Below are 11,898 nucleotides of genomic sequence, written 5' to 3'. Positions count from 1 at the left end.
TTCGGCCAATCAAATTTAAGACTCTACAAGTTTTTCACTTTTCTTTAGTTCCGGATTTAGTCACCAGTTGATATTTTATTGGTAATTTAATTACTTTTGTTTAATTCCCTGAATAATTAAGTTCAAAAATTAATTTTAATTAATTTTATACTTTTTTCTTATTTTTAATAAGTAATTTTTATTAAAATATAAATTAATATTAAATGTAAGTTTAAGTTCAAAATGTACATTTCCGCTTGGGGAAAAAATATCCAGATTTAACTGGATTTTTATGACCTCAGGTACTTCGGTTGGTCAGAGGACATTTTTGACATGGGGTCCAGGTGCAGTAATTGTAAAGCAATTTGTTTTGCTTCAATATGAATATATATAAGGGGTGTGCGATTCGAGTATGAACCGAATCGAATATAATTATAATTTAAATTTTCTAATAAATTATAAAATTTTTATGATACTGAAGTTAGCCAACTGATAATTTTTGAAATTCATTCAAAATGATAAATTTAAAAAAAAAAATATTTAAAAAAATTGCGCTTATAGTTTTTTCAATTTTCTACATGTGCATATTTTTAGATTTTCTATTTTTTTGTAATTTGTGTTGAAAAAGAAATCTGAGAATTTTTAATTGTCTGCTAACTTCAGGATCATAAATTTTTGAATAATTGGAAACTTTTTGAATAATTTGACAATTCTAGAATTATTCGAAATTTTTTGAATTATTTGTAACTTTTCAAAGTATTCGATTCAAATCAAAAAAAATTCTGATCAGCTTTCAAATATTTAATTTTTAATTAATGGAGAGTTTAATTTTTAAAATAATCAAAAATAATTTTTTCGTAGATTTATGTCTAAGTTCTACTTACCTCCGACAAGAATTCGAATTATTATTAAAAAAAAAATTCGGAATGATTTGTAAATTTTCAAATAATTCAAAAATTTACGAATAATTCAAAAAGTCGAATTAATCGATTTGAAGTTCGATAAAATTTAAATAATTAAATTTAAAAAACAAACATTTATTTTATAAAATATTATAATTTATTGATCAAATATTTAAACAAAGACAATACATTGACATTTTGATTATTGAACTAATACTCAAGTACACGATTATATACTCAGTAAAATGATAAATACTACAAATTTAATAAGATAAATGTATTTAAGTTACCAAACAGAGTCTAAAGATTAAGAGGTAGATAAATAATCAATAGAAAAATAATTTTCAAACACTGAGTTAGTGTAAATGTTGTAACGCGCATGATTCGTCTAATATTTGTACTTGAAGTTCATACGAACGAGGTATCGAGCCTTGACTTGAGCAACATCGTAGACAATATACTCGTTGTACAGAAGCGAAGCAGTGCTAGGAACCTTTTGGTCAACCGGAGGACCGCAAGGAACTTCAACGCCGTCAGGAGTCTTCAAGGCTTGGTTGGGATCAGGACCAGTCTGACCTTTACCGAAGGTCGAGTGCTTTCCCTTTGGCAGTTTTTCGATGTAGTCGGCTTTGAGTCTCTCGTACATGTTACCCAACGCGACTTCGCAGAGCAACAGGAGACCAGTGGGATTCTGGCTGTTGGTGCAACAGTAGTTCGCAGACTTGGACACCATGTCAGCAAAGTAAATACCTTTACCGAACATGTAACCGGTGACGGGAGCTTCCGGTGGCGCGATACGAAGTCCTTGGGACAGGATACCTGCGTAGTTTGTGGTACGAGACCCGTGCCAGAGTAATTTTTTGTTCGGCAATTTCGCAAATGGTTTGTATCTCTTGTCCTCGCCCTTGCGCTTGATAACGAAGACATCCTCGATCTGCAACTCGTAGGAGGAGTGAGTCGCTGCGTGGGTGTTCTTGGTGTAAGTCTCGATCATCTTGAACTCATCACTGTCCTTGTCCAGGACGTCAACGTCGGTGTTAAGCTGGGCGTAGTGGGCATCCAGCGGGTTCTGATTCTCATCAGTTTTAACACTCAGCAAGTTGTAGGCAATCTCCATATCTATCAACGACTCCAGCATCTCGCATTTTGCTTTAATTATTTCCTCGGTATTCAGCAGCGGAGGATCGTCAACTCCAAATGAATGAGGAACCAGAGTATAGAATCTATTTGACGCGTCAATTATCAGCGTACGCTCAGCATTTCCTTTGGTAATCAATTGTTGCAGCTCCGTAAGAACTTGGTAAGCTTTCTCCAGCTGTTTCTTGGACAGTTTACCCAGCGGCATTTTTTCAGTGTCGATTTCAAACTCCTTCATTACCTTCTTCATGATGTTGACGTCAAAAATAAGTCGTATCAGATCCTGGACAGGTTTCTTAAGCTTGCTCTCGATATTAGACTCCAGAATTCCAACTTTTGAGTCGTCGCTGTCCTCAGTATCGATGGGATACATCAGTCTCGGATATTTAACAAACATGTCACGATTCTCCCACTGATTACCTGACTTTTCATGGTACAGTTCTTTGAAGGTCGAGATGCAGTCTTCCAGAGCCATGGAGTCGGTCTTGTTGCCTCCGATGGTGGTGCCAATGCGACCCCAGCTTCTGAACAACCAGTACTTGTTTTGATGGTCATGTTTAAGTATCTGCAGCTTATAGTAACTATTTTTTTTAGCCTGGATATCAGTGATACCCAAAGTTACAGTGAACTTTTCGTTCCCACGTTGGAAGACGTGCGCCACATCCTCGAGCTCACTGTCAGGATCCACGGCACCGCCGCCTTTGATTTTCAATTTGACTTTACCGCTACCAGACTTCTCGTAAATACTTTTAGCCCGCGCAGAGATGCTCGATTTAGCAAGAGAAGCAACGACACGAGCACTGGGGTCGCCACCCCATTTGCAAATATTTTTTTTAATAATCAATGGGATGGGGGTATCCTTGTAGTCTTTTGCCTCGTCAACAAAATCCTCAGAGACAACTTGAATGTCTAGTTTTTCAGCTTCTTCAATAACTTTACCGCCTTTTTCAATGGCAGCCTCGTTGGCAATCACCGCAGCAGTAGTGTCGCTTACTTTGGTACCAACTGTACCACCAAGTAACATTATTTCTTTTTTCAAAGCCTCTTTGCTCTTCTCAGTTTTACCAGCAATGACGAACTGCATTCCTCTGAGTGGCATGGGACCGCGATTAATTTTGGGACCGTCAACTTGGTCTTCTTTCTTGACGGGTTCAACCGCAGCCGATGGTGCCGTTATCCGAACAATACGACGCTCGGGTTTACTTTTGTACTTCTGTAAAAAATCATATTTCTCTTTCATGTCCTCGGGAATAATAAATTTAGTGCGTTTTGGATCCACGACAATATTCTCGCACTTAGTCCACTCTGTTATGTTGCCCATGCATCGGTACCCGATTCCAGACTTGAATCTGAACTGTCCCGAGCATTTGGTACAAGTCGGCAAAGCTCCGAAGACCAACTGATCGGACAGCGCATCACGGAGCCGAGACTCTCCGTCTGGAATAAACTGATTGTTATGCTGGAGCATTTCAATCATATCTTTCTTCTTAACAACTTTCAGTTGGTCAATGGTGTCAAATAATTTTTTATTCTGCTTCTTCATGACCTTCTCCTCAGCGCTATCGACCGGCTCTTCCTTAACTTTCTTAACCGCTGGAGCACCAGTTTCCTTTATGGCAGGCAAAGTCTTTTTCACCAGGTCCTGGTCCTCTTTCTTCAGGGTCTTGAAACACGGCAGGTTATTTCCAGCGGCAAAGAACTCCAGCTCATTGCGAATTTGCGCAAAGCATTCAAGGTGATACCACCGATCAATCGACCCAAGTTTGATTGCTTTCTCACTCTCATAATCCTTCTTAGACACACGAATATTGTCTTTTATTATCGGGGTTTCACATCCAACACAAACTGAACGGTTGGATTTTGCGTATTCTATTTTAAAATCTTCAAATGCTTTATTATTCCCGCGCTTGCGACTTTTGCCACTGGTACCAGCTGCTGGCTCAGATCCTCCTTCTAAATTAACAAGAAATAAAAATTCATTTTTAATTAAAACTTAACTGCAAATTAAAATTTGTCTATCAATAAATTGATTATCTTACCAACTCTTTTTTTGACCATTTCCTGATCTTCCCATTTGATATTATCAAAATTAGCAATATCCCCAATCGTTTTTGGTTTCGTTTTAGCGAAAAAACAATCCGGGTGGAACCAACTTGTAATGACACCATCATGGAATGGACTCTGATAAATAAATTAAAATTTTACTCTTTATCAGTATTTTTAGTTGTCTTCAAACGTCAGAATCATAAAAAATCATGAGTGTGAAAATAGCAGGCATCAAACAAATTTAAAATTATAGAGTAAATAATTAATAAAATAAAATTTTGAAAAAATGTGCATTTAAAAAATTAATAAGTGTATTTTTTAAATTATTTATTCTATTAATTTATAATTTTAAATTTGTCTGCCTGCTACATTCACACTCACTAAAAATCATCAACTTTTAAAAATTTTATTGCGTCTTTCAAAAATTATCAGAATCAGTAACCGGCTTCGGTGTTTGTAGCCGGCGTCAGGTTGATAATCGGCAACAACACGTGGCCATTTGATAATAATAAATAAATTATTAAAAATAACCTAAAATAAAATACCTGGGTAATTTTGGCAAGTCTCAGATCATCTTTTCCAATATTTCCTTTGCAACTTTTACAACTGGCCCGTCCACTTTTTGCATACTCGACTCTGAACGGCAATTGATCAGTCATTTTTCCAATTACTTACAAAAATATATCAAATCACTCAATTTAAATATAAACCAAACCAAAATGTCAACAATATGTACCGGTCATTAATTGTTTAATTTAAATAAACACTTCTAGTAAAAAATTTACTACGCTGGTAAATTATTTTGGCGTCTTCTGAAAATGTCGTTCTCTTTATATTCGTAATATATATTTTTTGTATTCACAAATTCCAAGACGTTATTTAACACAAAGGAATTCTCTCACCCGAAATTACGCAGTTCATAATTTAGACCAATAAAATTCGAGTATTTCTATTATCAACTTTCTTTTATTTTTTCTTAACCTCAAATGACATTTGATAAAAAAACTAAATAAATTATTAATTATTTTAGTTATTAATCATTTTTTAATTAATTATTTCAAAAATTTAAATTTAATTTATCTGTCAGTTAATTAAAAATAATTAAATAAATTATAAATAAGAAATTATTTAAATTCAAACCCGCGCCGCTTCCCGCCAATTTTAATAATCAGCTGACTCGGCGTTTATATTTTTTTTTTTATATTTATTTACATATGTACTGATAAGTAAACAAGTATTTTATAAAAAAAAAATAATAATAATAAATAAAAATGTATAGAAATTGTTTTAGAGATGAAATAAAAGAAGAATTGTTTGAAGATTTTAAAAGAATACGAAAAAACAATTTTGACGCTGAGGTAATTATTTAAAAATTATCAATTATTAATTATTTATGATCCTGAAGTTAGCAGATAATTAACAAATTTTTGAATTTTTTTTTCAACAATTCAATAAAAAAAAAAACTAAAACTATCCGAATATAGAAAATTTAAAAAACTCGTGCATTTTTTTTAATTTATCATTTTTTAAAAAATTCAAAAATTATTAGTCATCGGCTAATCTCAGATGGGTGTGAATGTAACTGACAAGTGGAAATTTTTCAAATTTTGGAATAAAAAATTCAAATTTAAGTAGAACAAAAATTTAAAAACGCGCTTATTAATTAATTTATTTATTTAAATTTCATATGTCTGATGTCTGCTACATTGACACTCAATTTCAGTATCAATTATTTAAAATATTTGAATTGTAGATTAAATTAAATGAATTGATAACTTGGCTACGAACGACACCAAAAGTAACGACGATAAGAATAAATACACTGACAAGTAGCGCAGAAAAAACAATAAAAAGTTTGATGAAAAAAAAAAAATTATCTATTACTCAGTACCCAAAATTACCAGAATTACTATCAGTAACCAAAGACCAAGACCTGGTGCAAACTGGAATTATTAATGGCCTAAAAGAAGCCGTCGTCGATGCAAGTTGCGGCGCTGCTGTGCTACGAGGAGCCCACGTTTTTGCTCCAGGGGTAATGGGACTCGTCTACGCGAATCTAGACGAGCAGGTCAATGTCTTCGCAGACGTCACTGGCCACTGCAAAAAAGGTCTGTCAAAAATTTACGATTGTCCTTCAAAAATATTCATAGGCTGCGGACTGCTCAAGCAGACTCGCGGTGAAATTTTCCGTGACAACAGCAGCGGGCTTGCTATTTATTTAAAAAAAACAACATCCGGACTACCACAGCTCAGTAACGATGATCTAGAAGACGGTTTGCTGCAGAACCTGCCTTCGATAATTTGCTCCAGGATTCTAGACCCGCGTCCCGGGGACCTGGTGCTCGATATGTGCGCGGCACCCGGTAATAAAACGACTCATATTTCTGCTCTGATGAATAACGTCGCGGGATTGATTGCTATCGACAAAATCCAATCGAAGGTCGATAAATTACGAGCTAATTGTCGCGCTTCTGGATCCAATGTAAAGATTTTTTGTTTCAATTCAATAAACGCCGTCGATGACGCTGCTGATAAGACGAGAGATTTTTGTAAAATTGAGCCGCCGTTTGCTCCAGAAACTTTTGATAAAATTTTGCTGGACGGTCCTTGCAGTGCTCTAGGTCAACGACCTCAGCTATTCAATAAGATAACAGTCAAACAGTTGCGATCTTTCGTCGCTTTACAACGTAAATTATTTAGCACAGTTTGTATTTATTTTAAATTTAATTACTTTTAATGACAATTATTCGCAGTAATAAAATACTGGCTCTTAATTCTTGTGTTAGGCTGTGGAACTTTTGAAACCTGGTGGCACGTTGGTCTACTCCACATGCACGGTAACAGTCGCCGAGAACGAAGGAATAGTCGCTTGGGCGCTCAACAATTTTCCTTCTTTAAAATTATCTTCAGCGCGTAAAATTTACGAGTCGTTTGACCTAGAAGGCTTTCCTGGATCCACTGGCTATGATGTAGATAACTTATCAAGCGAAGAATCTAGTTATCTATTGCGATTCGGACCGGAGAGCGATACCATTGGATTTTTTATCGCGCTGTTCATAAAAAATCAAGAGGTTTGATAAAAAAAACGTTAATGATTACGAAATATAATTACGGATGTTTTATCTTTATTCCTTTAAAAGATTGTCTACACGTAGCTTACTTATGAGTTATTATTTACGATTTATGATTACTAGAAAAGATTAAAATATTAATTATCTATAACATTCCATTGTTATAATTCAGATTTTGTAAGTATACATATTAAAATTTTTTATTTTAAATTTGCTATCAAAGTCTGTCATTTAATTTCTTATTTACAATTTTTAAAAAATTTTTTTATCAAGGGACCTAGTTCCATAATCAGGTACCAGGTACTAGTTTCCTGATCAGGTACTGGGTCTTTCACATTCACTAAAATCACTCAAATTTTACTAAATATAAATATACAAGTACTTGAAGTGATCGGGTACTAGTTCCTTGATTAGGTACTAGGTCTTTTAACTGATCAATACTTTTTTTAAATGCAAGATAAAAGACCTAGTACCTAATCAAGGAACTAGTACTTGATCACTCCATATATTCATATATCTATAAGATAAAAGTTAAATCCTAAAAATGACAGACTTAAATTAAAACCAAACCCAATGTGGATTAATACTTGGGAATTTAAATTTATCAGGCTGACCGAGGTGAGAGATACCAGGAAATGACTCAGACCATTGGAAAGGAATCTTGTCATCATTGGACCAAGCTGGCCCAGATGTTGCTTGGAAATCAACAAACCCATTGCTATTAACCAGCGTTATTTTCGAATCAATAACACCAATAGCTGTCGGTATTGTTTCAAGATCTCCGCGAAATGTCATAGTATCTATCGACGTCGGTAAGTCTTTTTCGATAAATTTAAAATGTAAACTCGAATTAGATGATTGCAATAATAATTTCAAATATTCCTCGTGGCTGACCCGTGAATAATTTTTACTGTCTTCTGAATTTAAATTACTTTCAATATCAATTAATTTTAATTCTTTTTCCAGATCATTTTTAATTGTTTTCACTGTAGATTCCATGTTCATCATGTGAATTTCTTTATTAATTAACAGCGAATTACCGTCGCTAAATAAATAACCCTTTTCTTTAATTATTTTAGTGAAATCAATCGCATGAGTCATAAGTGGATGCTGCTCTACAACCCAGACTGATGAATCACCAGGACGTAAAATAACCCATTGCAATAATTGACGTGTATTTTCTGATCCATCTCTGCGGGCGATCATTCGCGACCAAGATTGTACGTCCGTCGCTAACCAGTTTGCTGCCATTATTTTAGCTGCCGTCATAACGACGTTCTGAGAACAAGAAAAAACAAACAAATCAAGTACTTACTGATTAGTAATTACTAATTATCATTTTTAAATAATTAACTTACTGGTTTACTTGACTGAATATTATTTTCAGATTTACTGTCTTCTAAATTATCATGAGATTCTGTTTTGATCGTTAGAGGAGTACCGGCAAGAATCATTAAATCTTTAGTGTCTTCTTTCAAAAGTCCGTAGTATTCATCTTGGGACGACAAAGCACCCGGATAAGATGACGTAACTATAGAACGTGTTGGTACGCGTTTAGAATTTTTTTCACTGTTAATATGATAACCGAAAGTATATTTTTTTAACAGCCTTAGCATTTTTCTGTACCTAGAAAAATTACTACGTTAATAAATTATTCATTTATTTGCTGAATTTTTTTTTAACTCGGAAACGGTACCAGGGATCCACTGGTAGCATTGTCAGAAAGAAAATAAATGAGTATTTAATTTAATAAAATTGAATTAAGTGACTAAATAAATTTTTTAAAACTTACGGTGCGGCGGTGTTGTGAACCAGCGCTAAAAGCGGTTCGACATCGGACTCCTGAGTTAAATTTTTGAAAAAAATTCCCCCTATGCCAGCGCGCTGCGAATCGTGAAGCCCGAAGTTTGATAAATCTGAAACCATAGCCAGCCAAATAAAATCTTCGTCAGGTATTTCAACTTCCTGTTGATTCCTAGTGAGTTCGTAGTTCCAGCCCTCTTTCAAACCGTCCAGCTGAGCGTAAAAAAGTCGTACCATGTGCCAGAATGGGTCTTCAGCTCCCAGAAGCTTTGCGTGAGTTCTCGCGACTTGGGAATTTTCCCGAAGTTGCTGCCGGATTATGTCGCAAGTTTCCCTGCGGTCTCCAACGCAGACCGTGGCTATCGTATTGAACCAGTGGAGATGAATTAGCAGCCAGGTCAGACTGCCTTCGAGTAACCCCGCAGCGAAAGCTTGGATCTCATCTGGATAATTCGGAGAGGTCTCGATTTCTAGGATCGACCAGCCGGTTTTGTGGGTCCGGTGTTTGAAATATGCCCGTGCTGTTCCCATGGGCAATGACATCAGATCGTTATTTTGACCCCAGAAATCCACACGGTATCCACTTTTACGATTGTAGACAACTCTTGCTGAATATATTCCATCGTTCTCGACTCTGGACATACATTTTTAATAATTAATTATTATTCTATTGCTGGTGGGTTTTTTTTACCAATTACCTTTTGCCAAATTCACTTAGAATGATCGCACCAACGCCAATTGTCGCAACGGTAGCGATAATGTAAGTGGAGATGCGAGTTTGTAGCCACGAGGCGCCGACAACTTTCAACATTTTCTCTGCTCATCTGTAAGCTACGTTGTTGATAATCTTCTTCCTTCTCTTCCACCTATCCCGATATTTTTTTTCATCCGTATAAATTTGAGATTATTAATTGATCCTATTGAGGGACAATAATTAGCTAAAAACGTTCTCAACCCATCGATTACAGATTTTGTTTAATTTGGGCGCGTCTGCTTTTTATTTTATTATGCGGGCCTTCTTGATTTCTGTCTTACGAAAATTACCACTCAGTGTCTGAAAATATTGAAAAAAAAATCGGAGGTTTAAATCTCGGTCTGCAAAAACAGTTTGTATTAAAGTGCGCATGACTTTCGTCTGTACCTTTGATTTAAAAAATTAGCATAAGTTATTTTTAAAAATAATTAGATCTGCATAAAGAAAATTTAAAGTCAACAAGCTCAGGTCAATCATTCAAATAAAACTTCAGTTGATTATATATAAGATATATTTAAATACCCATATCCATTAGCTTTGTAAATTATTTTAAATGACTTCCATTCCATAGAAAAAAAATATTGAGTTTGATTCCCGCGAAAATTGTTTTTTAAAAGTTTAAATTTAAAAATTTATTTTACCCGCCCGTTGAGTAAAACTTAAAACGTCTATATCTTTTTAAATATCGATCCCTCGATTATTTTACTTAAGACCTTTTTTATAGAGAATTAAATTTCTTACAAATTACTTTTCATACTATTTTTTGTAACTTCAATATTTAAGAAATTACAACCAGTGCTTTGAAAAAAAGCCATAGATTTTTTTTTCTATGATAAAAAAAAATTTGTAATTAATTTATGAGCGTATAAATTTATAAAATAAATGAAAAGCTCGTCTTTAAATTTATTTTCAAGTAAAATAAAAATATATTTTATGCAACTAGACAATTATTATCGAACTAATTTCCAATTTAGCCTTAAGCGAAATTAAAACCGCAATCAATCTCAATAAATTAATAGCAAGTTAGCAATCTCGTCTAGCAAGTAGTTGATGATAATATCTAAATAATTATCACTTAATTAATCATATTCTCAGGTAGGATCGAAGGCTCTTTACACATCGTATTAACGCGCCAATAATTTACGTAATAAAGTGTAACAATAATCTGTGATGATTTATATTTTCCATTACATTGAAAAAATTCTTTACCAGGAATCTAAAGATTCATTTGCATAAATAATATAAATGAAATAAATAATACCGCGTAATAGGTATCAATTTCAAAAATATATTTACACAAATGAATCTATTGTTTGCACTCATCATCATGACGTATCATCAAGTTAATCTATAAATATCCATTTATTGTTGATTTTTTAAAATTTAATAATATTTATCAGCTTGAAAGTCAAATTTTTTTTTTTTAAACTACCGCGTAAAATATTTTATAAATAAATTTTTTTATTTCTTTAAAAATAAACTCCGAAAACTAAAAAAAAAATATTTACATTTTCATTGAAAAAAAATGTATCTATTTATAATTTAAATATATATATATATATATATATATATATATATATATATATATATATACATATATATAATATTAATTAAGATATCAATGGCGTGTGTGAATGTAAAGAGCCACGCTATCAAAATGTGTTCAAAATAATTTCATAAAAAATTACTCGATTATAATTTTTTCCAAACGGTAAATTAATTAAATTTGTTTTATTTTTAGAAATTAATGAGGGGTAAGAATGCAGAGGAAATGGAGCAATGAATAACAATTAATAAATAATGACTAATAAGTAATGAGTAATTGATAATGAGTACATATGTAAGTAAATATAAATAAATAAAATAAAAAATAATAAAAAAACTTACAATAAAACGATAATATATCTTGCATTTGACAGGTAACAACCAAGAGGATAGCATAGAGATTACATTACTTATTAAATTTATAAAATAGTGCAAGTGCTGTGGACCAGTTGCTCCGACACTGAAGTCCACGCGATGGTCAAACGTTTTATTCTGTCTGATCTGGCTCGCTTGGGTGCCACGATAAACTAAACCCGCTCCGCTGCTAAAGCGATTCATCGTTGGTGGAAGTTTCTGGTGATGGAACAGTAACATTAAAACTTTACTTATATTCGTATTTGTCGTGTATGTACAGCAGAGAGAGACATACGAGTAAAATATA

The 11,898-nt window shown here is 33.5% G+C and overlaps 3 protein-coding genes across 3 annotated transcripts; 1 reads left to right on the top strand and 2 right to left on the bottom strand.

Annotated features, from left to right (window-relative positions):
* Positions 1–1,056: 1,056 nt before the first annotated feature.
* Positions 1,057–5,052, bottom strand: LOC103579718 (poly [ADP-ribose] polymerase). Its single transcript, XM_008561219.3, has 3 exons — positions 4,610–5,052; positions 4,058–4,199; positions 1,057–3,971 (listed from the first exon to the last, which is right to left on the bottom strand). The coding sequence occupies exons 1-3, from the start codon at positions 4,721–4,723 to the stop codon at positions 1,270–1,272; spliced, it is 2,958 nt and encodes a 985-aa protein (XP_008559441.1). The 5' UTR covers positions 4,724–5,052; the 3' UTR covers positions 1,057–1,269.
* Positions 5,053–5,306: 254 nt separating this feature from the next.
* On the top strand, positions 5,307–7,143 carry LOC103579717 (tRNA (cytosine(72)-C(5))-methyltransferase NSUN6). Its single transcript, XM_008561218.3, has 3 exons — positions 5,307–5,422; positions 5,818–6,768; positions 6,851–7,143. Exons 1-3 carry the CDS (start codon positions 5,336–5,338, stop codon positions 7,139–7,141), a joined length of 1,329 nt encoding a protein of 442 aa, XP_008559440.2. The 5' UTR covers positions 5,307–5,335; the 3' UTR covers positions 7,142–7,143.
* A 24-nt stretch (positions 7,144–7,167) lies between these two features.
* Positions 7,168–11,750, bottom strand: LOC103579715 (putative phospholipase B-like lamina ancestor). The gene is made up of 5 exons (XM_008561217.3): positions 11,580–11,750; positions 9,637–9,992; positions 8,928–9,572; positions 8,494–8,761; positions 7,168–8,413 (listed from the first exon to the last, which is right to left on the bottom strand). Exons 2-5 carry the CDS (start codon positions 9,747–9,749, stop codon positions 7,694–7,696), a joined length of 1,746 nt encoding a protein of 581 aa, XP_008559439.1. The 5' UTR covers positions 9,750–9,992; positions 11,580–11,750; the 3' UTR covers positions 7,168–7,693.
* Positions 11,751–11,898: the final 148 nt, after the last annotated feature.

Source organism: Microplitis demolitor, chromosome 2, assembly GCF_026212275.2.
Source record: "Microplitis demolitor isolate Queensland-Clemson2020A chromosome 2, iyMicDemo2.1a, whole genome shotgun sequence".
NCBI lineage: Eukaryota > Metazoa > Arthropoda > Insecta > Hymenoptera > Braconidae > Microplitis > Microplitis demolitor.
The sequence above is the reverse complement of the archived record's forward strand: the minus strand, read 5'-3'. Positions and strand labels throughout refer to the sequence as shown.